A 24,253-nucleotide genomic window follows, 5' to 3' on the forward strand; every position below is an offset into this window, starting at 1 on the left:
TGCTACATCAGGTGCTTAGTTGTTGACCCTAAAACAAACCAACAAAGAAGCCTGGTATGGAGGCTGTGCCTGTAATCCCATAATTTCGGGAGGCTGAAGCCTGGACTACACAGTGATACTTTATCTCAAGAAACCAAAAACAGCAGCAATGCAGTTTGTAATTTTCTACAGTTCAGAATGACCTTTTCATAAAATATCTAGAGAATGAGTCAAAGTTCTAGTAGTGTAAACATTTTGGATACTGGAACCCAAGCAAAAAGGGCTGTTTCCTGTTTCACTGCTCTTCACTGGACTTGGTTGCCACCTGCTTTTCATGTTCCTCATATCCTACAGGAATGATGAAAACAGGCCAAATTACAATTCTGTCACTCTTGCATTGGTAAGTTGAATTTTAACAACCTCCTGACATCAATAGCATGGTAAGAATGAAGTTCAACTGCTTCTTCAGACTTAAAAACCCTGCCAGTGAATCATCTTGTGGTTACATTGCATAGAGCCTGGAACAATGGTGGGTGCTCAATGTTAGGTACAAGGATCTAACATACAGTTGGTCTAATACTTTGGGTCACTTTGCTTCTGGACCTCATAGAAGGCAGAGCAGAAAACAAAACCAATCTCAATTTTGCTCATTTCCCCTTAGACATAGCTTATAAATACGGACATCTCTAGCTCAGAAGCACAAAATGCATACGAAGAAATCACTAGAAAGTATTGTAACAAAAATACTAGTTTAAATAGTCTAGAGTATTACAGAAATTTTTACTCTAAAACATGCAGAGGCAGGAGGAGTCACCCAGCATCACATTTTAGTCTATGACTTTTATATTGCTTTTCACTTCAGTTTGAAGCAATATGATATATGGACAGAAATACTTTGTTAAAAGAATAAAACTGAGCCATCACAGCACATATATTGCTAAAAGCCTCTCACCTACGCCTACGCCCAAAGACAAGACTATGTCCAGCAGTGGATCATATTCTGGGGTTTTGTAAAGCAAATGGAAATATTGGGAAGGGTCAATATATTTCAATAGAAGAGCCATAAATGCCCTGAAAGCAGGAAGTTGACACCATTTTAAATATAATTCATATATATATTTAAAATCAAACACAATTAAATAGAATATGGTTTAAGTACATGAATACTTCAGAATAACAGAGGTGGTACATAGTACCAAAAACTTATACACAGCCTTTTTGCTTCTTCTGTTGATATACAGTGTGCCTCTATACAATCAATATTGCATGAAATAGATTCTCTATTCATTCAAGACTTTCCCAAGGACAGAGGTGATTATTATTACACACACACACACACACACACACACACACACACACACACTAACACACTCTTTTGCAAACTCTGAGCAAAAGCAATAACACCTAAGAAAACTTGCTTTCTCTCTAAACTGTCACATACCGGAAGCACTGGCACCATATGGCCAGGGGAGTGTGCTTGCCAACTAGGTGGCCCTGCCCATGCCGTGCCACAGGTGCAAAGCCCACTAAGCAGAAGGGCAGCAAGTGAGTTTCCTACTGTCTGAAGACAGAAAGGGAAAAGGCAACTGCACATTTCCCACTCACAGTGAAGACTGGGGAAGACACTCAAAAGCAAGTGTTTCCCCACCTTATTAAAAAAATAAAATCAAATCTGAGAATGTGTTCCAGTACTACATGGGAAAAACTGGAGTGATACTTAATTTTTTTCCATGTGTTTATCCTGAAGAGGGAATAACGTATCTGGAGCACAGCATTCCTATGGAGGAATGGGTCTTAATGCTCAAAGTAAACTAAATTTGCCCTTTTGCTAGTAGAGGAGAGAATAGCTTTAAGGATATGACATCACAGGAGTGAGTGAAATGTGAAAATCGTGTTCTGTCACCCAAGAGAAGGATGACATCACTGAGGCTTTCTAAATTAATGCCTCTGTGAAGGAAGACTACACAAGGGATCGTCACCTGCTCCACAAGCTGCTGGCCCACACTGCCATTTGGAGTTGCATGCTCCTGGTAGGACTGACTCACCTGTGAATTTTAGGACAAAAACAAGCACCTCTGTCTCGTGCTTCTGATACTGTTGAGGATGGAGCCTGCTACAAACAGGTGGACCACACACCAACTCACACTTCTCTGCCTCACACAGGATGTGGTGCTTGTCTATTCCAGTGGGTAACTCTCTCATAGTGGGTTACAGCTACTGGAAAACTAACTGTCTAGTAATGTCACCAATACCACTCTATCTTGTGACTCACTGTGTTACCATCATGTGCATCTATGTCTACATTTAACAACAGATCTTGACTGTCTCGCATTCTTTCTTGGAAACAACAATGCTCTATCAGTGGAAAGAAATGCAGTGCTCCATTTTCATCGGCTGTGTTGAGAAATCCAACCAAAGGGAAAAGTTCTTATTTTTCAAGATCACATTTCCTTATCTTTGGTTCTGAGTCACAGCTGGGAAGAAAGAAAGCAAAAGTAAAAGGTTAGGTACTATACTGTAGTAAGTGACATATTACCAGCACAGATAAAGGAAATGCCCAGCATGTATACAGTGCTTCCTGTGTGCCAGAGCTCAGGGCACAGCTGAGTACTTTCTTGTGAGGCAAAGTATTAACTATCCTCAGATATCCCTAAGCTAGCCGGAATTTAAAGAAGCTAAGAACTTCCTTTTATTTTCTGTTTGGGCGATGGTTATTCGAATGAAACCATTCATTTTCCTCTGTGTGAGTTCGTGTGTATGTGTGTGTACTTGTGTGCACGCTGTATGCCAGGCAGGGGTGAACTCTGGGTGCCAATTTTCAGGGGCTATCCACCTTGTTTTCTGAGATAGGAACTCTAACTTCCTACTCCTGCTTCAGCTTCCCCAGTGCTGGGAGTGCAGGTGCTACCACTTCCCAGCTGGTAATCTCTTATTTTCCCTTAATCAATCTAATCAGGCATTTGTCAACTGGTCTTTTAAAAGGTGTTTTCTCTATTGTTCATCTGTGTTCTATATAACTCAGTTATCTCAACTTCCTTCTGATTCCTTATCATTTTATTACTGAGTATGTGTATCTCTAAATATGCATGGGTATTCACCAGCCATGGAAAATGTGTGTGGGTCAAAGGACAAGTGTTAGGAGCTGGCACTTTCTTTTTACTATGGGTTGTCAGGCCAACGCAGAATGGCTCCTCCCCTTTTCTGTGTCTGAGAACTACTTCAGCAATATCCCAAAATACATTGCTTCCACATTAATTTAGTCAAATATTTTCTAACCTGTCTTTTGATTCTTTTTGGACTTCGACGTTTTATGCCAACTTGACACAATAGAGTTATCCAGAAGGAGGGAACCTCAATTGAAAAAATGCCTCTGTAAGATCTTAATTAGTGATTCATAGGAAGGGCAGAGCCCATTGTGGTTGGTGGCTCTGGGTTCTGTAAGACTGAACAAGCCATGAGAACAAGCCAGTAAGCAGTACTCCTGCATGACTGCTGCATCAGCTCCTGCCTCCAAGTTCCTGCCCTGCTTGAGTTCCTGTCCTGACTCCCTCTGATTAACAGTGATGTGGAAGTGTAAGCCAAATAAACCCTTCCTCCTAAACTTGCTCTTTGGTCATGTGTTTCGTCACAGCAGTAGTAACTTAAACTAAGACAAGTATTGTTTCATCTTCAAGTACTTGGGAGTAGGGGGCAAGCACCTCTTCCATCCATCCATGTATTTTTTTTTTGTAGCTTAATTCCTGATGATCAGAAAATAGACAGGTTTCAATAATTTCAATTAGTGAAATTTGTTTTATGGCTGAGGATATGGTATATCTTGGCAGATGATTCTTGTGCACATAAAAATTGTATATTGTGGGGCTGAGGAGACGGCTCAAGGGGTAAAGTGCTTGCACAAGTACGAGGACCCAAGTTCAGACGCTAGCACCCAGGTAAGTCTTCAACAGTGGCATGTGATGGGGAAGGCAGAGGCAGGAGGACCCCTCAGGCTTCCTGAACAGCTGGTCCAGAAGAATCTGTAAACTCCAGGGTCAGTGAGAGACCTTGTCTCAAAAGATAAGATGGAGAGTGATCGAGGAAGACACCTGATGTCAAACTATGGCCTCTATATGCACATACATGTGCACGCACATGCACACACACAAACACACATGTACACGTGAACACATAAAATAACATAAAACAAAAAAAATTTTAAGAACAAATTCATCTAATAAGTGTCAAGATTTGTTCAATAAAAAAGCCTGGTTGGATTGTTTGTCTTGTTTTATTTTTAGAGTATTATTATGTGATCAGGCATTCTTTGAGCTCCCTATAGTACAGGCTGGTTTTAAATTCATGGTCTTATACCTTCAGGCTCCAGAGAGCTAAGATTACAAGCTCTACCACCACACCTGGCTTGAAAGAATCTTTTTTTTTTTTTCTTTTTGTTTTTTTTTGAGACAGGGTTTCTCTGTGGCTTTGGAGGCTGTCCTGGAATTCGCTTGGTAGTCCAGGCTGGTCTCGAACTCACAGAGATCCGCCTGCCTCTGCCTCCCGAGTGCTGGGATTAAAGGCGTGCGCCACCAAAGAATCTTAAGACTGATTTCAGTTGTTTGGTCACTGAAAATGAATTCTCTTAGGTTTTGTTTGGTTTATAAAAAAAAACTTACCAAAAGATACCTTCATTGTTTGACTTTACTTATTAGGTACTTTTTTTCTCCTGCATTTCAACTTCTTTGTAGCTCAAATGTTTGTTAGATGGTGTCACATGTCCAATAGCATTTGTTTTATTTATTTTAAAAAATATTTCCAGTCTTTTACTGTTTGTCTTCATGTAGGAGTGAATGTTTTCTTGTGGTTCCTAAATGGTAACTGATTTCATTCAGTGCTAGTTTTCACTTCTAATGTTATTTATTTCAAGAACCCTTGTTTTTTAAAACCTGTCTTCTATTTCTTCCCCATATATTGTTTACCTTGACATTCCTTTTTAACTCTATTTTGTGTGTGTGTGTACACACGATGTGTATGGGTGGGTCAGTCAGTTCTCTCTTTCCATCCTTATGTTATGTTCCTTTAAAGAAGGCTGACTTTGTTTTGGCATACAGTTTATGTAGTCTAATCCTTTCAGATTGCTTTTAGACTTTGTTGAGGTATGTTAGGGCTGACTTAGCTACAATAATAAGACAACAACCCCCAATCCTCTGTATCCTTTGTAAATTACTGTGGCCAGAAGGAACATCAACTACTCCTAGCCCTATTTTTTGGGTATCATTCAGCAACTAATGGGGCTTGTTCCCTAGAGATAAGCATTTTCACACACATCCATGAATATTGGTATTTGGCCAATGACTTGAGGGCCTTCCCAAGTATCTTTATAGCTCTTTCTTCTGGACAGTGTCTTCTTTTCTGATGCTGTTTCATAGCTTCTATAAGTAACCACATCAAGCTTTTCCTCTCTAAACTTTCCTTTTAATACCTCAGTTCATCAAATCTCCAGGGCTCTGTTCAGATTTGCCTTCTCTACTTCAGAAGCCAATTGTCAACAGTAGGCTAGGGAATCACTTCAATGCTTTCAAAGATTACACAATGTCCACTATCTGGAAACATATTTTGTTTAGTTCATCAATCTTGCAGTTCCTTATGGTGAAAGGTAATTCCTATAGCAGTTATTACTTCAGAGGCAGATATAGAAGTATCCTAGTATCATATCTGTGTGTGTGTGTGTGTGTGTGTGTGTATACACACGTGAGTGCAGGTATCTGAAAGTGTGTGTATGTGCGCACGCGCATGCATACAGGTACCTGAGGAGATCCACAAGCATCAGATCTTGGGTGTTACAAGTGGTTGTGGATTCAGAAAACCAAATTCAGGTCCTTATCAAGAACAGTACACACTCTTAACCACAGAGTCCTAATTCCAGATCCTCTCTTTTTTATTATTAAACACTCAAAATGAGTGTTTATGTGTTTATTCATTTACTTTGCAAAAGCCAGGTCAGGGACAGAGATACAGTTCAGATGGAGGAATGCTCTCATAATATTCACAAGGCTTCTAGCACCACACAAATCAGTTGAGCCAGCATAGCCCATAATTCTAGAGGTTGGGAGGAGAAAGTAGGAAGATCACAATTTCTAGGTAGACATTAGTCACAAGACTTTGAGTCTAGCCTAGGGCACATTAAGGCCGTGTCTCAAACAAATAACATCAACAGCTAAACAATGAAAGGATAAGTCAGAACAGAAGTCATCCTTACCTTTGTAGATTTCTCTAATGGTTGATCACAGTGTGCCTGCTGCATAACATCACTCACTATCATTTTAGCAATCTTCCAAGCTAGCTCCTCTTGGGCCTGAAAAAAGTAATTCAAAGTGTTGTTAATGACCACCCATTAGGAGGATCAAGATACATATAACCAGTCTTCTAAACATGCTTATTGTTTCCATAAGAAGCACTTTCCCATATATCAAAGAATCTGGGCACCTCTGCCTGTGATATATTAACATGTCACTCAATATCTGACAGAGTCAGCTACTGAACAGCCAACTTCATGACTGCTTTCTATGCTTGATCGTCAAAATAGAACACTTTTCCTTTTCTACTCTCATCTCTCAATGTACTTAACTATTCCAAAGACAAGTTTCCCCTGCTAAAACCACAAATGAAACTGGCAAAGAAAACATCTCAGATTTTGTCTCTATACTAATGACCTGGTAGGGTTTCAGTGGCTATAGTCTCTGAAGATAACTTCTGTTAACACCTGGTTGTGACAAGAGGAGCCTTTCTTGTCACAACCAGGGTAAGAGGGCACTGATGTGTCCTCTGTGTAACAAGGAAATTTTCCCAAGGAAGAAAACATGGAGCCTTCCTTAGTAGGGTAGGCCTTCTTCTTCTATAAGGATATACTACAGACTCACCTCATCAGTATTTCCTTAGTAGGGTGGGCCTTCTTCTATAAGGATCTACTACAGACTTACCTCATCAGTATTTCCTTGCACCCACTTCTTCATAGCTTGTGAGAACATGAATCCTAGTAAACAAAGCCAAAATGAATATGGATTTTAAGTGTAATTTTACATTACAAATGTTTTTAGGAGATAATATCACTTAGACATGGATATTCTTTCCCATCATCCCATTAAAACATTAATAAAGATAGTTTATATTTCTTCTATACCAAGTGTTTATAATAACTGTGAAAACTGTAGTTTAAAATGCTTCTGAAGAGCTGTTTTGGAGTTTTTTTCTTCTATCCTTCTCACCAGATAAAGGTTAATGTTAAGATTTGTAGCTAACATTGAAAAACAAACAAACCCTTAATAAAATAGTTGGTATAAGAATCTACCAACAGCCAAGCGGTGGTGGCGCACGCATTTAATCACAGCACTCGGCGGATCTCTGTGAGTTTGAGACCAACCTGGTCTACAAGAGCTAGTTCCAGGACAGGCTCCAAAGCCATAGAGAAACCCTGTCTCGAAAAACCAAAACCAAAACAAAACAAAACAAAAATCTATCAACACATCAAGAGACTGATGTCCCCCCCATCCCCACTCCAGGGTTTTTCTGTGTAACAGTCCTGCGTGCCCTGGAACTTGCTCTATAGGCCAAGCTGGCCTTGAACTCACAGAGCTCTCCCTACCTCTGCCTCCTGAGTACTGTGATTAAAGGTGTGTACCACACCACCACCACCACCACCACCACCTGTCAGTATTTCTTAGGGGGAAAAAAATCTTAAAAAGCATTTATTTCTTGTAAGTGGGTGGGAATTCCTAAGTATAGAGATCAGAGGGCAACTTAGAGGAATTGGTTCTTTCTTTCTACCATGGGTGTCCTGGGAACTGAACTAAGGTTGTCAAGTTTGGCTACAAATACCTTTACTCCCTGAGTCATCTCTCTAGCCCCAGATTAATTCTTAAGATAGGATCCTAATTAATTCAGTAGCTGAGATGAGCCTAGACATGACATTCGTGAAAAATAAAGTTCAGATATTTTTCCTTCAGTAATAAAAATTACTTTTCTTAAAAAAAGAAAAGGAAGAAAGGAAGGAAGGAGGAAAGAAAGGAAGGAAAGAAAGAAGGAAGGAAGAAGGAAGGAAAGAAAGAAAGAAAGAAAGAAAGAAAGAAAGAAAGAAAGAAAGAAAGAAAGAAAGAAAGAAAGAAAGAAAGAAAATTGCCAGATGGTGGTGGCACATGACTTTCAATCTCAGCACTCAGGAAGCAGAGGCAGGTGGAGCTCAAAGAGTTTGAGGCTAGCCTGGTCTACATAGTAAATTCCAGGACAGGCAGAGCTACATAATAAAGACCCTGTCTCAAAACACAAAACAACAAAAATGATTTATTTGTTATTATGTGTCTGTACATGTGAGTGTAGGATTCCATGGAAGTCAGAACACTGGATCCCCTGAAGCTGGAGTTAAGGTGGTTTTGAGCCACTCCATGTGGATGCTGGAAACTAGATTCCAATCTTCCAAAAGAGCAGCGAGCATTCTTAAACACGGAGCCATCTCTCCAGCTTTCCATTTAAGGATTTAAACACTACTCTGATCATCAGTTATTGCCAAGCAGAGTCAATAAGCCATATACTAAAATCTCACATGGCTGCTGAATTATGTACTTACTACAACTACTCTCTGACAATTGCTTGGCTTTCAACCCTGTCTGGACTCTTCCTTCTAATTCCTGCTAACATCTCATTTCAAACCCCCTTCTTAGTACTGATAGTCTTCTTGATATCTACCTCTCTCCAGCACTATTTCTTTCAAATCTGACTACCAGAAAAATACTTCTGGCTAGCAGTCAGCTTTGAAACTTGGTACCATAGAGTTTAGAGTTCAATCTCCTTAATGAGGCATAGAAGGGATCTCTCAAAGACAAACACAAGGAGGGTGCCACTGGGGGAACACAAGCTCACATTTTTGTGATTCCTTCTTGTTATTGTTTTAAGATTTATTATTTTTATGTTTGTTTGTTTTTTGAGACAGGGTTTCTCTGTGTAGCCCTGGCTATCCTTGAACTTAGATCCACCTGCCTCTGCCTCCCAAGTGCTGGGATTCAAAGCATGCACCACCACCACCCAGTTGTTGTTTTAAGACATCGTTTCTCTGTCTAACAGCCTTGGGTGTCCTGGAACTCACTCTCTGGGTCAGGCTGCCCTCGAACTCATATATGCCTGCCTCTGCCTCCCCTGGAGCTGAAATTATACACAGCTGTGAGTCACCTGCCCTTGAGTGCTGAGAACCAACCTTGAATTCTCTTGCTGAGCCATCTCCCCAACCCCATGCTATTTTTTGAAATAAAATTTTTCATATTTTCAGAAACCTCTAAGATATTCACATGCCTTTTTAAAATAAAAAATATATACTTATTATTATTATTATTATTATTATTATTATTGGGGGCATGAATGTGCTATTACTCAAGTGGAGATCAGAGAACAATACTGTGGAGCTGGCATGGGTTCTGGGGACTGAACTCAGGTTGCCAGGCTTGCAAGGCAAGTACCTTTACCCACTGAGTCATCTTGCCTGCCTTGCCTGCCTCAGGATCTTTCTTAAAACTCAATCTTTTTCTCTGTGCTTTATTACCAGGGTTTCGAAAGTTAAATCAGAATTATAGGCCAGTAAATGACAAAAACTCAACCAGCTGTCCTCAGCAAGGAGGCACAGGAAGGGGAGCTGAACTACAAAACCTCCTGGAGTTGCTATTTGTGATGATAACGTTAACTGTCAATCTTGAGAAAATCTAAAATTCCTTGGGAAAATCTCCCATTGAGGGTGGCATGCTCTGGCTGGAGCTTTGGACTCTATAAATGATGGGAGGGAACTGAGCAGCCACAGCATTTACCATTTTCTGCTCCTGCTGTGGTTCTGATGTGACCAGCTGCTTCATGCTCCTGCTCCCTCCAGTTCCCTGCCATGACGGACTGTGAGACAGAGGGAGCCCGTTCTCCCTTTAGTTGCTTCTGTCAGATTATTTTATGACAGTAAAACAAACTCCTAATCTGCTAAAACCACAACCTCTTGAGTCCCTAGTTTCTTCATTTGTAGAAGAGGTAAGTATATACACAGATGCATCATCTAAGAACTATACAAGCTTGAACATGCCAGGAAATAGTCACTAATTAGGGTTTGAGCAGGGAGGAAGGACTTAAGGTTATATATAGATAAGAAAACTTAAATGTCCATGCAAAAGGCAACCAAGTTTAAAAGTGACTGTTTTGAAATAAACTATAGCCCAGATTTATCACTCACATAATGGAATTTAAAAATTAATCTACCAACAAATGTTGACTAATATCTTCTAGGCGCAATTTTACAAAAAGGGAATATATTCCAAGATAAGACAATATTCTTGAGTTCACAGTGCTAATGCTGTAGTTACACAAGAGGAAAACTATACAACAGTATGCTGGCTCATGTGGGCAGGGAAAGCTTATCTGAAGAGATAATACTGAGATGAGGAGGACCCAACCACTGCACACAGACCACAGCAGAGCAGCAACTACAAAAGGCCCTATGAAGGAAGCATAGCTCAATTAGAATGTGGCTTGTGAAAGAGAGTGGTTCAACACAACACTATAGAGGCCAGAGGGGGCCATCATAGGTTCCAGCAGAGATGACAGATTTCATTTCAAGTACAGTAAATGCCAGGAGGAAGGAACAGGGTGGATGATGAAGCCGTAATGTTTGGATGAGACACCTTGACCACGCTGTATTCTCTAGTTCAGTCCTCAATTCTTGTTTCACAGTAGAAGTCAAGGGGAAAATGAAAGCAAAATCTCACGCCCGTCCACACTGCATGCTTAATTGCTATTTAGCTTTCTGTAGATCTTTTCAGGTGGTATTTTAATATGTAACTTCAATATTGAGGTTGGCCTCAAACTCACTGAGATCCACCTGCCTCTGCCTCTGCTTCCCAAATGCTGGGATTAAAGGAGTGTGCCACCACACCAACATGGAGAGTCTTTGAACAACACAAATATTTCATATGGCTGGGCAGTGGTGGCGCACACATTTAAATCACAGCACTTGGGAGGCAGAGGCAGGCGGATCTCTGTGAGTTCGAGACCAGCCTGGTTTACAAGAGCTAGTTCCAGGACAGCTTCCAAAGCCAAAGAGAAAAAAAAAAATCATACAATTTCCAGTTTACAAGAAATGCCAAGGAGAATAAGTTGAGTAACATAATTAGGAAAATCTAGGAGGCAGAGAATTCTAGAATTACTCTGATATGTTTAACAGGTCAGAGGCCTAAAAAGGAACCAAGCTCTGGTATTTGGTATGGTGCTTAGCACTCAGATGACTGAAATATTTACTGAGTGTAACAATCAATCTGAATGCTCCTGTATCACTGATAACCATGTGACTTAAAGAGCCATCTTGACAACCAAAGGAAGTAGCAGTGTGTACATATGTGCTTAATCAAAGAGCATAAACTACTAGTCATCATTCCGTGTAATGTGTCTTGATTAAAGTTCAAGTAACAGAATGGAGAGTTGTATCAGAGGTTAGGAGTAGTTGCTCTTGCAGAGGACCTAAGTTCAGTTCCCAGCAACATATCTGTAACTCCAATTTCAAAAGACCTGAGCCCTCTTCAGCTCTCCACAGGTATCAGACAAGCAACGCACGCGCACACACACACATTCTCTCTCTCTCACAAACACACGCATGCGTGCGCAAAAAAAAAAACCACACACACACACACACACACACATATATCTTTAAATAAAACAAAAAGCCATAATTAACTTAATGGAAGAAACTGCAGGCAGAGATGTAATCCTGTTGCCTGTTCTTCTACTCAGTGTCTAACTCATAAACACTACCGCTCCTAACTTAGACGCTGACAAGAGGCTTCTTTACTTCTCTTAAACTACTGTGTTCTATTTCCAAATGGCTGCCAGAACAATTCCTTCAACAAGTCATGTCACTTCTCTAATCTAACCTGCCATGAATCTCCATCCCCCTCTAATCTTTGCAGTGATCCTCACCACCATCTACCATTCTTTTATCTGCTCACTCTACTCCAGACACACTGGTCTTGGCCCTTGATCATGCAGGATGCTCCAATTCACTCCTCTACTCCTTCCTTCAGCGTAGATCCTGCTGGACCAATAACACTTGACCTACCCTAAGCCCAGATTAACCTTTCTGCCACTTCTCTGACAATCCCTTATCCTGCATTTAACACTTATAGCTAAGTATTAAAGATATTCATAAGTTGTGTTTATCTGTTTACTGTCTCCTCCACTGTCACATGAATTACATAGAGAACAGTACCTCTTTTCTCTTAGGCACTGAGAGTGTCATATGCACAGACACTACTCTTCAGAATGAATGGCATGAAGAGACTGAATAATTAGGATGAAAAGAAACAGAACTCAAAAATCACTTACTTGCTATGGGCACAGCTTAGTGGTAGAATACTGCTTAGCATGTACCAGGAACTGGGAATAATTCCCAGCACTTAAAAATATGTTACACATGTTTCTTTACTCTCTACATTCTTTTTGGCTAAATACCTTAGACATCTCTGATAAATCAGGAAATAAATTTATTATATGGGTAAATAAGGTCAACTAGAAAGCAGAATCTCTTTGTTCTATATTACTTCAATAACTTTTTTTTCCCGTTAAAAATGTCTATCTAGCCAGGCGGTGGTGGTGCATGCCTTTAAATCCCAGCACTTGGGAGGCAGAGGCAAGCAGATCTCTGTTTGAGACCAGCCTGGTCTACAAAAGCTAGTTCAAGGACAGCCTCCAAAGCCACAGAGAAACACTGTCTCGAAAAACAAATAAACCAAAAACAAACAAACCAAAAAAACCAGAAATGTCAACTTACAAGTAGATCATCGAAATGGTGGTGGAATTATTTATCAAAATAAAATTGCATTAAGGCTCAGCAAGTAAAGCACTTGTGCAAGTATGAGAACCTAAGTTCAATCGCCAGCACCCATGTGAAAATCAGTGTGGTAGTGTGTGAATGCAATCCTACTGCTCCTATGGTAAAGAGGAGGTAGAGATACTCACTCCCACATCTAAACGTTACTACACACCCCCTACAATATGTGTGTGTGTGTGTGTGTATAAAATCAAATTTAAAAATAGATAAAACACAAAGGAAGGCTGTACTATTAAACCCAAAAGGAAGACTACCAACAGCTATTTTAAACCAAATAAACCAGGGCATTTTCTTTTACAAAGTTAGTATCATTTACACAATACAGTACAGATGACTGAACCACACTGACAAGTTCTAGACATCATCTGAATGGATCCACACTTGTTTCCAAAATTTTCTTTTGTGAGCCAATTGTTTAGAACTGGAATCAATAGCAAAGAATGCATTCTAGGTTTGCATGTATGCTTTTAATCTCAGTACTCAGCAAAAAAAAAAAAGATGTCTATGAATTCCAGGTCAGCTGGGGCTATACACTGAGATCCTGTTTCAAAAAGAAAAAAAGAAGTGGGAGAGACAGACAAACTTGAGGGGCTAAGTGGGCAACGTGTTTGCTATGTTCAAATTCTAAGGACCCACAAAAAAAGTTGGGCATAGCTGCACATCTATAACCTCACTGCTGGGGTATGAGTTGGCAGAGACAGGCTAGGGGGGTGAGGTTTGAATGGTCAGCCAGTCTAGCTGAAAGGCAAGTTCCAGGTTTCAAAAACAGAAGGCGAACACGTGATTAAGGAAAACATTCCCACATCAATCTCTGGCCTCAACCCATGTCTGTGTGAGTGAACATCTGTATATATACCACACACACACAAAAGGAAGAAAGAAAAGAAAACCTTTGGTCTAAATCTTAAGACGTGACCAAGCCACTTTTCTATTGATTGTTAGACAAAGGATTGGGATTTCAACTTATTATTTTCCATACATATTTCATAATTTTCAGTAACTGAGGAAATTTAATAAACTAAAGGGTCACAAGATAAGCCACAAGGCCAAACTGGACTGGATGTATACCTTTAAATAAAAGGGAAAATAATATATCTCCTCCTGCTGCACCTTCTGTAGTAGTATAGTCCAGTTTAATAACTTTTTATTCAAAGTTAGAGACTCTGTAGAGGTATGGTACACAAAGTCCCCACACTTCACTTATAGTTAGGATCTAATGTGAGCAAATGCTCAATATAAAGAATAAAAAATACTGCATACAACCTTTCGATTTCTTTACATCAGGTTCAGGCTCAGATTCTCGGATGAACTGCCCCAAGTCACTGACTCTTCCAAAGGACATCTTCCTAAACATGATGAGAAGAAAAATATAATTTCTAAAATTCAATACCAAATTGAAGTAGCTCATCTATAGTTCAAAAGCTGGAAATACAATTCATAGAAATTCAAATTATGCTGATGGTGGTGGCACACGCCTTTAAATCCCAGCACTCGGGAGGCAGAGGCAGGCAGATCTCTGAGTTCGAGACCAGCCTGGTCTATAAGCACTAGTTCCAGGACAGCCTTCAAAGCCACAGAGAACCCTGTCTCAAAACAAACAAACAAACAAACAAACAAAAAACTTCAAGTTATTCAAAGTGAGGTTTACTTGAAGTAGAATCTCTTTTCATGGAGACAATTTCTAATTCAATGGAATTCATTTTAAAATCCCCAAACAGGTTTATTTTACAGGTAATTCACGTTCTGAATTTCATACAGAGAATAAGCACAAGACTAGCCAAGACAATTTTGCAAAAGAAAAACCAAAAAGTCTGATTCACTTTACATGATCATAATATATGACAGCTCGGGGATGAATAGTTCTGGAGTATAGTGTGTGCTAGCACAGACTCAGCCCTGGACTCAATCCTCAGTACTGAAGACAGAACAAAACTAAGAAAACCAACCAAACTCTCCCCTAAACTCATGAATGAAATCACTAAACACACAACAGAATGTAATATCAATAATGCAAAAGTGAGCAGTGGAAAATGTACAATACAGTACAACAGTGATGACCTGAGCAGGAAGGGAGAAAAGAATCACCTGTGAGTGATTAAAGGGAACAATAAGCTTATGTACACTTCTTGCAACAAGCTCTTTTCAAAATTTTATTTGCATTGGTATTTTGCCTGCATATGTCTCTGTGTGAGGTTATCGGATCTTAGAGTTAGAGACAGCTATTAGCTGCCATGTGGGTGCTGGGAACTGAACCCAGGTCCTCTAGAAGATAAGCTATCAGTGCTCTTAACCACTAAACCATCTCTTTAGCCCTAACTCTTTTTAAATTATAACAACAACAAAAAACTACCTATCTGTAATTACAATAAAAAGAAGAGAAGCATATGTTCTGGTATCTACATATTATTTTACTTTAGGAAAGGTGTCCTGTTTTACAGACATTCCTTCTAGGAGTTCTCCTCTTTTATATGGCATGGATGTATGTTCGTATACCAACATACACAAATGTATTTACCTTGGGAAAAACTTCATAGGTGCTAAAACAATAAAAACTAAAATAAACAATGAAACTTTTAAACATAGAAGTTAAAACAAATCATCTTTCTTTTCTGACCAATTTTATACATTATTTTAAAAAATATCTATTTACACATTAAAAAACTAAAGGAAACATTTTGTAACTGACAGACTGGTGGTTTGTTTTATTATTTTTTTTTTTGAGACGGGGGTTTCTATGTAGCCCTGGCTGCCCTAGAACTTTTTGATAGATGTGTCCGCCTCTGTTGTAATTAAAGGTGTGAGTCATCATACTTGACTACCAACTGACTTTTTCTTTCTTTGTTTTTCAAGACAGGATTTCTCTATGTAGCCTTGGCTGTCCTGGAATTCACTTTGTAGACCAGGTTAGACTTGAACTCAGAGATCTGCCTGCCTCTGCATCCTGAGATTAAAGGTGTGCATCACCACTTTCTCATGTGAGATTCTAAGTAAATGAATGATTCCATTAGAGTAAATATCATCTGTGAGAAAGAACTCATTTGGACTCTGTCCACCATTTTTCCTTTTTTAAATGTATATGTGTTCATGTGTATGTATGTTTGCATGAATGTGTGGAAGCCAAAGGTTGATTTCAGGTGTCTTTTTCAATTATTCTTCACTGTATTTATTATTGTTTTAAATTTATATTCAATGTTTTTACCCATGTCATTGCGGGGGGAGCTCATACACCATAGCATTTGCCTGGAAGTGAAAGGACAACTCATAGGAGTCAGTTTTCTTCCACCATGTGGGTGGGTCTCAAGGACTAAACTCAGGTGGTATGGATTGGGAGCAAGCACCTTTACCTAATGAGCCATCTCACTGTCCCCATCTATTTTATTTTTTGGTTCAGGACTCAAAACTGAACTTAACTTGGAACTTGTTGGTTCAATTAGACTGGATGGCCAAGGATGAGCCCCAAGGATCCTTCTGCCTCTCCAGTCTGAAAATACAAACCCATGCCTGGCTTTCTATGTAGGTGATATAGGTCAGACTCAGGCCCATATACTGGCACAGCAAGCACTTTGTCTGCCATTTTTAAAAGACCACTATGATCATTAAACATTCCTCAAATGCTAGGCAGGGAAGATGGCTCACTGGGTAAAGGCACTTTCAACAGCAGGCCTGGAGACCAGAGTTCAATCACAGAAAATGGGGGAAAGGGAGAACCAACTCAACAAAATGGGTCCTCTGGTCTCCACACCTGCACCATGCCATGTGTGCCCACATATACATATCACATAATCACACACACATAATTAAAAAAAATTCTATAAATCCAACACAGTCAATGTGCACTTTCAAAGACAGTGAGATTTAACTTTTTGTTTTCCTCAAAGTTTTTTCTAGACTTCTTAGCTATCCAAATGCCACTGTTAGTTTCTGACAAAAGAATTAAGGCACTGGGTGTTAGTGGTGCATGCCTTTAGTCACTTGGGAGGCAGAGGCAGAGGCAGGCGGATCTCTGTGAGTTCGAGGCCAGCCAGGTCTATAGAGCGAGTGCCAGAATAGGCTCTAAAGCTACACAGAGAAACTGTCTCGAAAAACAAAAACAAAAAATAATTAAGGCATGGTGAAATCTCTTTCACAAACTGTTAAGGGTTTAAGTAATCAAATCTATACAAGTTTATGTGCTCATCAAACCACCCTTTGGTTTAAAATAGCTAAAATGGCCAGACATGGTGGCGCATACCTCTAATCCCAACATTCAAGAAGCTGAGACAGGCAGATCTTTGCGAGCCTGATATATGTACTGAATCCCAAGCCAGTCAAAACTACATAGTGAGACCCTGTCTCAAAATAAATAAGTGAATAAAAAACAAAAAACAAACAAACAAAAAAAAAGGCCTAGAACACAGTATGTAATATGACATCATTAATCTGGTACATAGTAGTGGAGAGATGATGGGAATGATGTGTACCAAGTGCTTCCTACACATTAGGCACTATTTTAAGTGCTTTTCATATATAGTAATGCCTTTTAGCAATTTGCAGTATTAAATACAAAGCACTAATAGGTGAAGTAACATGCCAAAAAGTAGACAAAACTGAAAACTCAAGAAACCCCCGAGCCTTCCTTTAAAATTTGTTTTGTAATTTGTTGTTATACATGTACCTGATGTGTGTGAATGCAACTATACATGTGCCACAGCATGTATGTGGAGGAGAGGAAACTTTGGGAGGCTGATTCTCTCCTTTCACTATGGGTCCAAAAACCAAATGAACTCAGGTCTTCAGACTTGCTGGCCCAGAATTCACTATGGAGACCAAGCTGGCCTCAAATTCACAAAGATGCCTGTCTCTTGAATGCTGGGATTAAAGGTGGGCCACAATGTTTGGCTTCCTTTTAATCACTGTATTATACAATATATAAAAATGTTGGGTATTTAAAATTTTTTAATTTTTAAAAGATGCTAAATTCTACATGTGAATTAAGCTTACCCTGCGTATGTCCGTTGATATAAAGATTCTGGATCCAGACTTGCAGCATCCACAATTATTGCTTCATCAAAATTTTTCAAAATTTTAATACTGGCCTTTTTCACACTAGACTACAACAGAAATTATAAAATTTGTAGTATATTATTGAAAACAAAGCAAAACAAACCAGTCCTGAGTTTAGAAGATGAGAGATTAGTATAAAGTTGTTTCAAATACATTTGTTTCATCACCCAACTCCTTCACTGAGGAATGTAACAGTCAAGATTCTGAAACACATTCTACAGCTACAATGAAAGGAGGAAGGCACAAGACCAAAATACCCAGCATGCATTTGCACACCAAACCCATCTTCCTAATGACCTACATTGCAGTGCATGCTACCCTTAGATATTATTTTTCCAATATGTAAAACCCAGCCATCCAAGCATTTGCACACAATGCCCAACTTTTAAAGGGTAACTGAATGCTTTCAATTTTCAGTGAGGCTATGTGTAAAAAAAAAAGAAAAAATATATATAGAACCTATAGTAACTAAGTACAGTCAGTTCCCCTCCAGTATTCTCATTCATAAAGGGAAAAAAAAAGGCTAAACAGGTCAGGATTGGCATTTTTCTGAAATATAGAGCTACTGAGCTGACTCAAAAATCCAAATGTTAGAAACGCCACTATGTCTAGGTGGTGGTGGCGCACACCTTTAATCTCAGCACCCTGTGAGTTCAAGGCCAGTTTGTTATACAAGGCAGAGCTGTCACACAGAGAAATTCTGTCTCAAAACAACAAAATCAACAACGAAAAAATGCTGTTATGGATAGGCTCCCATGTATGCAAAATGGCTTACAGTTAACTAAGAAAGGAACACTGGAGTATATTAGAGAGACTATATCACATCTATGAGGCACTTTTACTCAGTGTGATGGTTAGTACTGTCATCAGGATAAAGAATCACCTATAAATAACAACAAACAAGCAAACCAAAAGCTTCTAGGACATCTATGAGGGTTTATCTAGATTAGATCAAATAAGGTGGCAAGACACACCCACCCTAATATGGGTGGCACCATTCCAGTGGAATGGGTTCCTCGACAAAAATCAAAATAAGAAAATAAGGTGAGCTTAAGCATTCACTCCTTTCTGTTTGTGGATGCAACTTGCCCAATTGCATCAAACTGATGGAAGCACTCAGGACCTGAGAGCCAAGGTAAACTGTTCCTTCCGTAAGTTACACTTGTCAGGTACAGCACAACAATGAGGGAGACAAGTGACTAACATACTCCAACTGTAAGACCAGACATCACCAGAAAACCAAGACCAACATTTATCTATGGATGTAGGCAGTAGGTCATGAGTGATGGATCTCAAATCCTCAATAAAAATAAATCCAGCCACACGAGCAAGTAGGATTTGTCCTAGAAACACAAGGCATTTGAAAATCATGAGAAACTTAATATACAGTATTGACAGAATCAAATTCCCAAACTTATATAGTGACCTAAGTATAAAAAAATCATGTTTTAAAATATTTAACATATCTACTTGCAATTAAAGAAGAAATACAAATCACATTTAGCAATAAATTTCTTCAATCTTATATAGAACATCTATTAAAATAAAATGACCAAACTTAGAACCCACAAATCTAGACTTAATAGCCCAGTAAAGGGGAGAAAGCTGAAAGCTTTTATGACGTCAGAATGGAGGCAACTATGTTCTCACTTCTAGTCCACACTATAGCAGGAAGAGCAGTTAAGGCAAGAAAAGGAATCCAACTGCACACCAAGAGAGCAGAAAGCAAACTGTTACAGTTTCTAGATAACACAGAAGATCCTAAGGCTACAAGAAAACCCTTAGCGCTAACAAATGAACTTAACAGTAAGAAATCAACTATATTTCTAATAGCATCAAAATGAAAAATCTAGGGCTGGGAAGATGGTTCAGCAGTGAAGGGTACTGGGACTTCTCTTCCAGAAGACCCAGGTTCAATTCTCAGCATCCACATGACAGTTCACAACTGTCTGTAACTCTAATTCCAAAGGATCCAATACCCTCACACAGACATATGTACGGGCAAAGCACATAAAATAAATAATTAAGAAAAATTTAGGAATAAATGAGCAAGGATATGTAATATAATAAAATAATGCTGAAAGAACTTAAAAAAATACTCTTCACAGAGTAGAAAACGTATCATTACAATGGTAATACTACAGAAATATCTACTGATTTCATGCAGTCCTTCAAAATGAAAAGGCCAACCTCTAAGTTCATATGGAACGCAAAGACTCAGAATAGACAAAACAATCTTGAAAACCAAAACAAAGCAAAACCCAAACTGGCTAGGTGTGGTGGCACTCAGGAGGCCAAGGAGTAAGATAGAGAGTTCAGTTCACAATGTGCTACACAGGACGACCATGTTTAAAAATCCCAAACCAAACTCACTCCAAGCTCACCAAAGCTAAAAGAAGATGCATACGTCCTAACTTACCAAAGCTATAGAATTAAAACCAATAGAACTAGCACAAATGAGATGGCTCATGGGTAACGGGGCTTGCTGCCAAGCCTGACAACCTAAAAGTTCAAGCCTCACAATTGATAGGGGGAAAAAATAGAACAATTTCTATAAGCTGTCCTGACTTCCACAAGCAAGCTATGGCCTATCCAAGAGCATCTCCCATTCCCACATAAATAAACAACAACAATGGGATTGACATAAGCAAAGACATTCAATTTTTAATTTCTTTTTATTTTGTATGCATCTATGTTTGCCTGTATGTATGCCATTATACCATGTGCATGCAGTGCTCAAGGAAATCAGAAGAGGGCTTAGGATGTCTTAGCACTAGAGTTACAGATAGCTGTGAGCCACCATGTGAGTACTAGGAATTGAACCCTGGTTCTTCAGAATAGCATCTAGTGCTCCTTTAGAACCACTCTGCCATTCCTCCAGCTTGGTCAACTGAGTTTTGAAAGTGGCATTAAGACAGTACAGTGACAAAAGAACAGGATATTTTGTTTTTGTATTTGAGAAATGTTGCTGAGCCATCTAACTATCTAGTAGAAAGAGAATGAAGTTGGGTACTCGGTGTGGTGGTGCACAGAAAGTTAGATTTTTGATTTCAAGGTCAGTCTGGTCTACATAGCAAGTTCTAGGCTAGCCAGAGCTACATAGTGAGAACTTACAATAATAATAATTCTATAAAATCAAAGAATGAAGTTAAGCATTTGTCTTATACCATATATAAAACCAACTTCAAAATGGGTCAAAAAAATCTGTATTCTTGGGAGAAACAGTAATTTGTAAGTTATCCTCTGATTCCCACACTGACTGTGACATGTATATGCCTGTAATCACACATACACATTACATTTAAACAAATTAAAACAATGAGCTCACTAGTAATAAAAAGTATCCTAAATTTAGTTATTAAATTTAACAAATAATTGTAAAATGAGCTTTTTAGAGTTATATAGTTCAAAACACCTTTTACTGGCCTAAGGAGATAGTAATGTTCTTGCCATGCAAGAATGAAAACCTAATATCCACCACCAGGACCCACACAGATCTGGACATGGTGAAATGCTTATAATCCCAGCCCCTGGAATGTAAGGAACAGATGAAGTTCTGAGTGAACATGTATTGCTGACATGAGCATGGCCATATAAAGGACCCTAGTGAGTGCCTCAGAACCATGGGAATGGCAAGGCCTTCCCTTGGTCTTTCTAGGTACAGATGCTGACAAGTGTTACAGAATATCAACTACAGTGCTTCTTCCTGGATGACTGCTGCCTGAGACTGCTCCCCTACGGAGGACCCCTACTGAGATTCAGTTATATGTAACAAATACTCTGAATTTCTGGGCTGCTAATGCATTTCCATCAGAGTGCACAGGCCACCTGATCCCAGCTTTTCTGTATATGTTACTGTCACTGTCAACACAGTCAGGTCATGGCATCTGGGGAGGTGGAGACCTAGGGAGGCAGATTTCTAGGCCTTTCAGGCCAGCAAGCCTAACCCAATAGCAAGTCCTGAGCCAAGATGAGACTCTATCCCCAAAACCAAGGTGAATAATGTTTGAGCAATTACATCTAAGGCTGACCTCTGGCCTCTGCACACACAGCAGGCATACAAGAACCTTGTGCATGAATACAAACACACTTGGTTACTAAAACAAAAAGCTATGCTGTCAAGCAGATGAACAACATAGCACAAGCCTAATCACAACTGGCAGTCTGACCAGAATTTATAAGTAAGTTGATTTTATTTTCATGTATCCACTACTTAAAACATATGAATAGGATCTGTTGCTGGCATTTGAGGGAAAGGCTCTGTATGCCTTCCTTCCCACTGATAGATTGAAATTAGCCAATACCTGAGCAGTGGAGCCATCGGAACCACCTGAGTGAGACTCTTCAGGAAGGCACACGGAGCCATGAGCAGTCAGTGAAACATTCCCTCCAAGAAATTCATCTCCTCGAACTGAATGGATGAGGTCATTCAAATATTTGTAATAAAGATTGCTAGACAGAAAACCAGGCAAAAAAACCTGAAAGAGGAATATTTTAAAAATGGAAATTAGACGTATCTAGTACTTTACCTACAAGACTATCATTAACAGCAATACTTGTACTTCTTACCTCTTACATTACTATCCTGTTTCCACTGTTACTAAAAGTGTTGCTGTCCCACCCATACCTTTCATGGGCACTACACAGTGAGAAGAAAATAGTCTGAGTCTTTTCTACATACTGATTTTAATTCTAAATTGACTTCTCTAAGAAACAATAAGGAATGTAGGCTGGAGAGATGGCTCAGTGGTTAAGAGTTTGAATAGATGTTGAAGAGGACAGAGTTTTATTCCTAGAACCCAAGTCAGTAACTCAAGCTCTAAGGGGATAGAGCACCTCTGACCTCTATGGGTACCTTCACCCAAGTATACAAACCTACACACATGAAAACTAAAAATAAAAAATATTTTAAAAAATTACAAGGGCTGTCTGGTAAAAACCAAAAAAAAAAAAAAAGAAAAGAAAAGAAAAGAACAAGGGATATGATTACTAAGTTGAATTCTAACCTTCAAATATATGATGAATGTATCTATTAAAGGGATGTTATCAATTTCTATCACAGGCAATACATCAGATTATGTGTACCTACACAAGCTTTCCAGTGCTGGTTTCTCATCTGTTTCCAAATAACTAATGGTGCTTGTTGAATAAATGCCAATTGGAGTCTGTTTTTATGGTCCTTAAGGAATTATTAATGGTGCTGACTTAGTATATTGAGTAAGTACTCACATTCATCATTTCTATTTTCCATTACAGACTTTCTTACAGCACTTGGCACAACTGTGAATATGTCTGTCTGTAATTAAAATGTCTTCCTATAGACCTAAGTCTCAAAGGTCAATAGCTCCATTTGTTTACCAGTGTAACACCAATAACCAGTAAAGAAATACTCAAAAGTATTTGCTGAATGCATCATTCATGTCTTCATATCCTTTCTTCATCTACCTGCTAGTATCTGCTACCGTTAGTATTAGTGCAGGATAGTGGGGGCTTGGTGGCTCTTGTCTGTAATCAGCACTTGGAAGGTGGAGGCTAGCTATGAACTCATAGCTAGCCTGGGCCACACACTGTCTTGAAGAGTTTCCTACTCCCCTATCTCTCAGTGGGGTAGGGAAGGGACAACCCTAGTACAAAATCCTTACTAACCAACATTTTTAAAGAACTATTTGTCCTCCTTCCCCCAAAAGTACTGAGGGTAGAACACAGGATCTCCCACATGGCAGTCAAGTGCTCTACCACTGAGTTACAGACACAGTCCATGTTTTGTTTTTTTTTTTGTTTTTTTTTTGTTTTTTTTTTTGAGGCAGGATTTCCCTCAGTTGCCCAAACTGGCCTTGAATTTTCATTTTTTTTCAATTTTATTTTTTGTTCATGTGTGTGTTACGTGCAAGTAGGTGTCCATATACCACGTCATACTTGTCGAGGTAAGAGGACAACTTTCAAGTGTCAGTTGTCTGATTCCACTATGGGTTCTAGGAACCGACCTCTGAAAAATCCTGCCAACCCTTCTCTTCTCTGTAATGACACACTATGTGTGTCATCCTCAGGAACTTGGTCTACTCCTTTGAGACAAAGTCTCTCACTAGTCTGAGGTCACCAATTTTATTCTATACCGACCAGCCAGTGAGCCACAGGGATCTCCCATCTGCTTCCTGAGCACAGGGATATCACAGATGTGTGCCATTCTACTCAGCAATTCTATTTGAGTTCCAGGAGTCAAACCCAAGTCCTTGTGCTTGTAAGGCAAGCACTTTACCAACCAAGACACACCCTACATCCTAGCCTTGAACATTTAGTCTTCCCACCTATCTGAGATTGTAGGCTGTGTATCACCACACCCAACTCCATCTTGTTTCT

General features: G+C 39.3%; 1 protein-coding gene across 2 annotated transcripts in view; it reads right to left on the reverse strand.

The window, feature by feature from the left end:
- Positions 1-1,073: 1,073 nt before the first annotated feature.
- Akap10 (A-kinase anchoring protein 10) overlaps positions 1,074-24,253 on the reverse strand; it is a 57,205-nt gene continuing 34,025 nt past the window's right edge. For both annotated transcript variants that reach the window (XM_005067637.4, XM_040748822.1), the window contains exons 10-15: positions 22,201-22,374; positions 17,834-17,943; positions 14,117-14,199; positions 6,936-6,988; positions 6,215-6,310; positions 1,074-2,453 (exon numbers count right to left, since the gene is read on the reverse strand). In XM_005067637.4, coding sequence (XP_005067694.1) covers positions 2,448-2,453; positions 6,215-6,310; positions 6,936-6,988; positions 14,117-14,199; positions 17,834-17,943; positions 22,201-22,374 — 522 coding nt within the window. In that variant the 3' untranslated portion in view covers positions 1,074-2,447. The remainder of the gene's footprint in view (positions 2,454-6,214; positions 6,311-6,935; positions 6,989-14,116; positions 14,200-17,833; positions 17,944-22,200; positions 22,375-24,253) is intronic.

Source organism: Mesocricetus auratus, unplaced genomic scaffold (assembly GCF_017639785.1).
Source record: "Mesocricetus auratus isolate SY011 unplaced genomic scaffold, BCM_Maur_2.0 Super-Scaffold_100007, whole genome shotgun sequence".
In the NCBI taxonomy this organism is placed as follows: domain Eukaryota; kingdom Metazoa; phylum Chordata; class Mammalia; order Rodentia; family Cricetidae; genus Mesocricetus; species Mesocricetus auratus.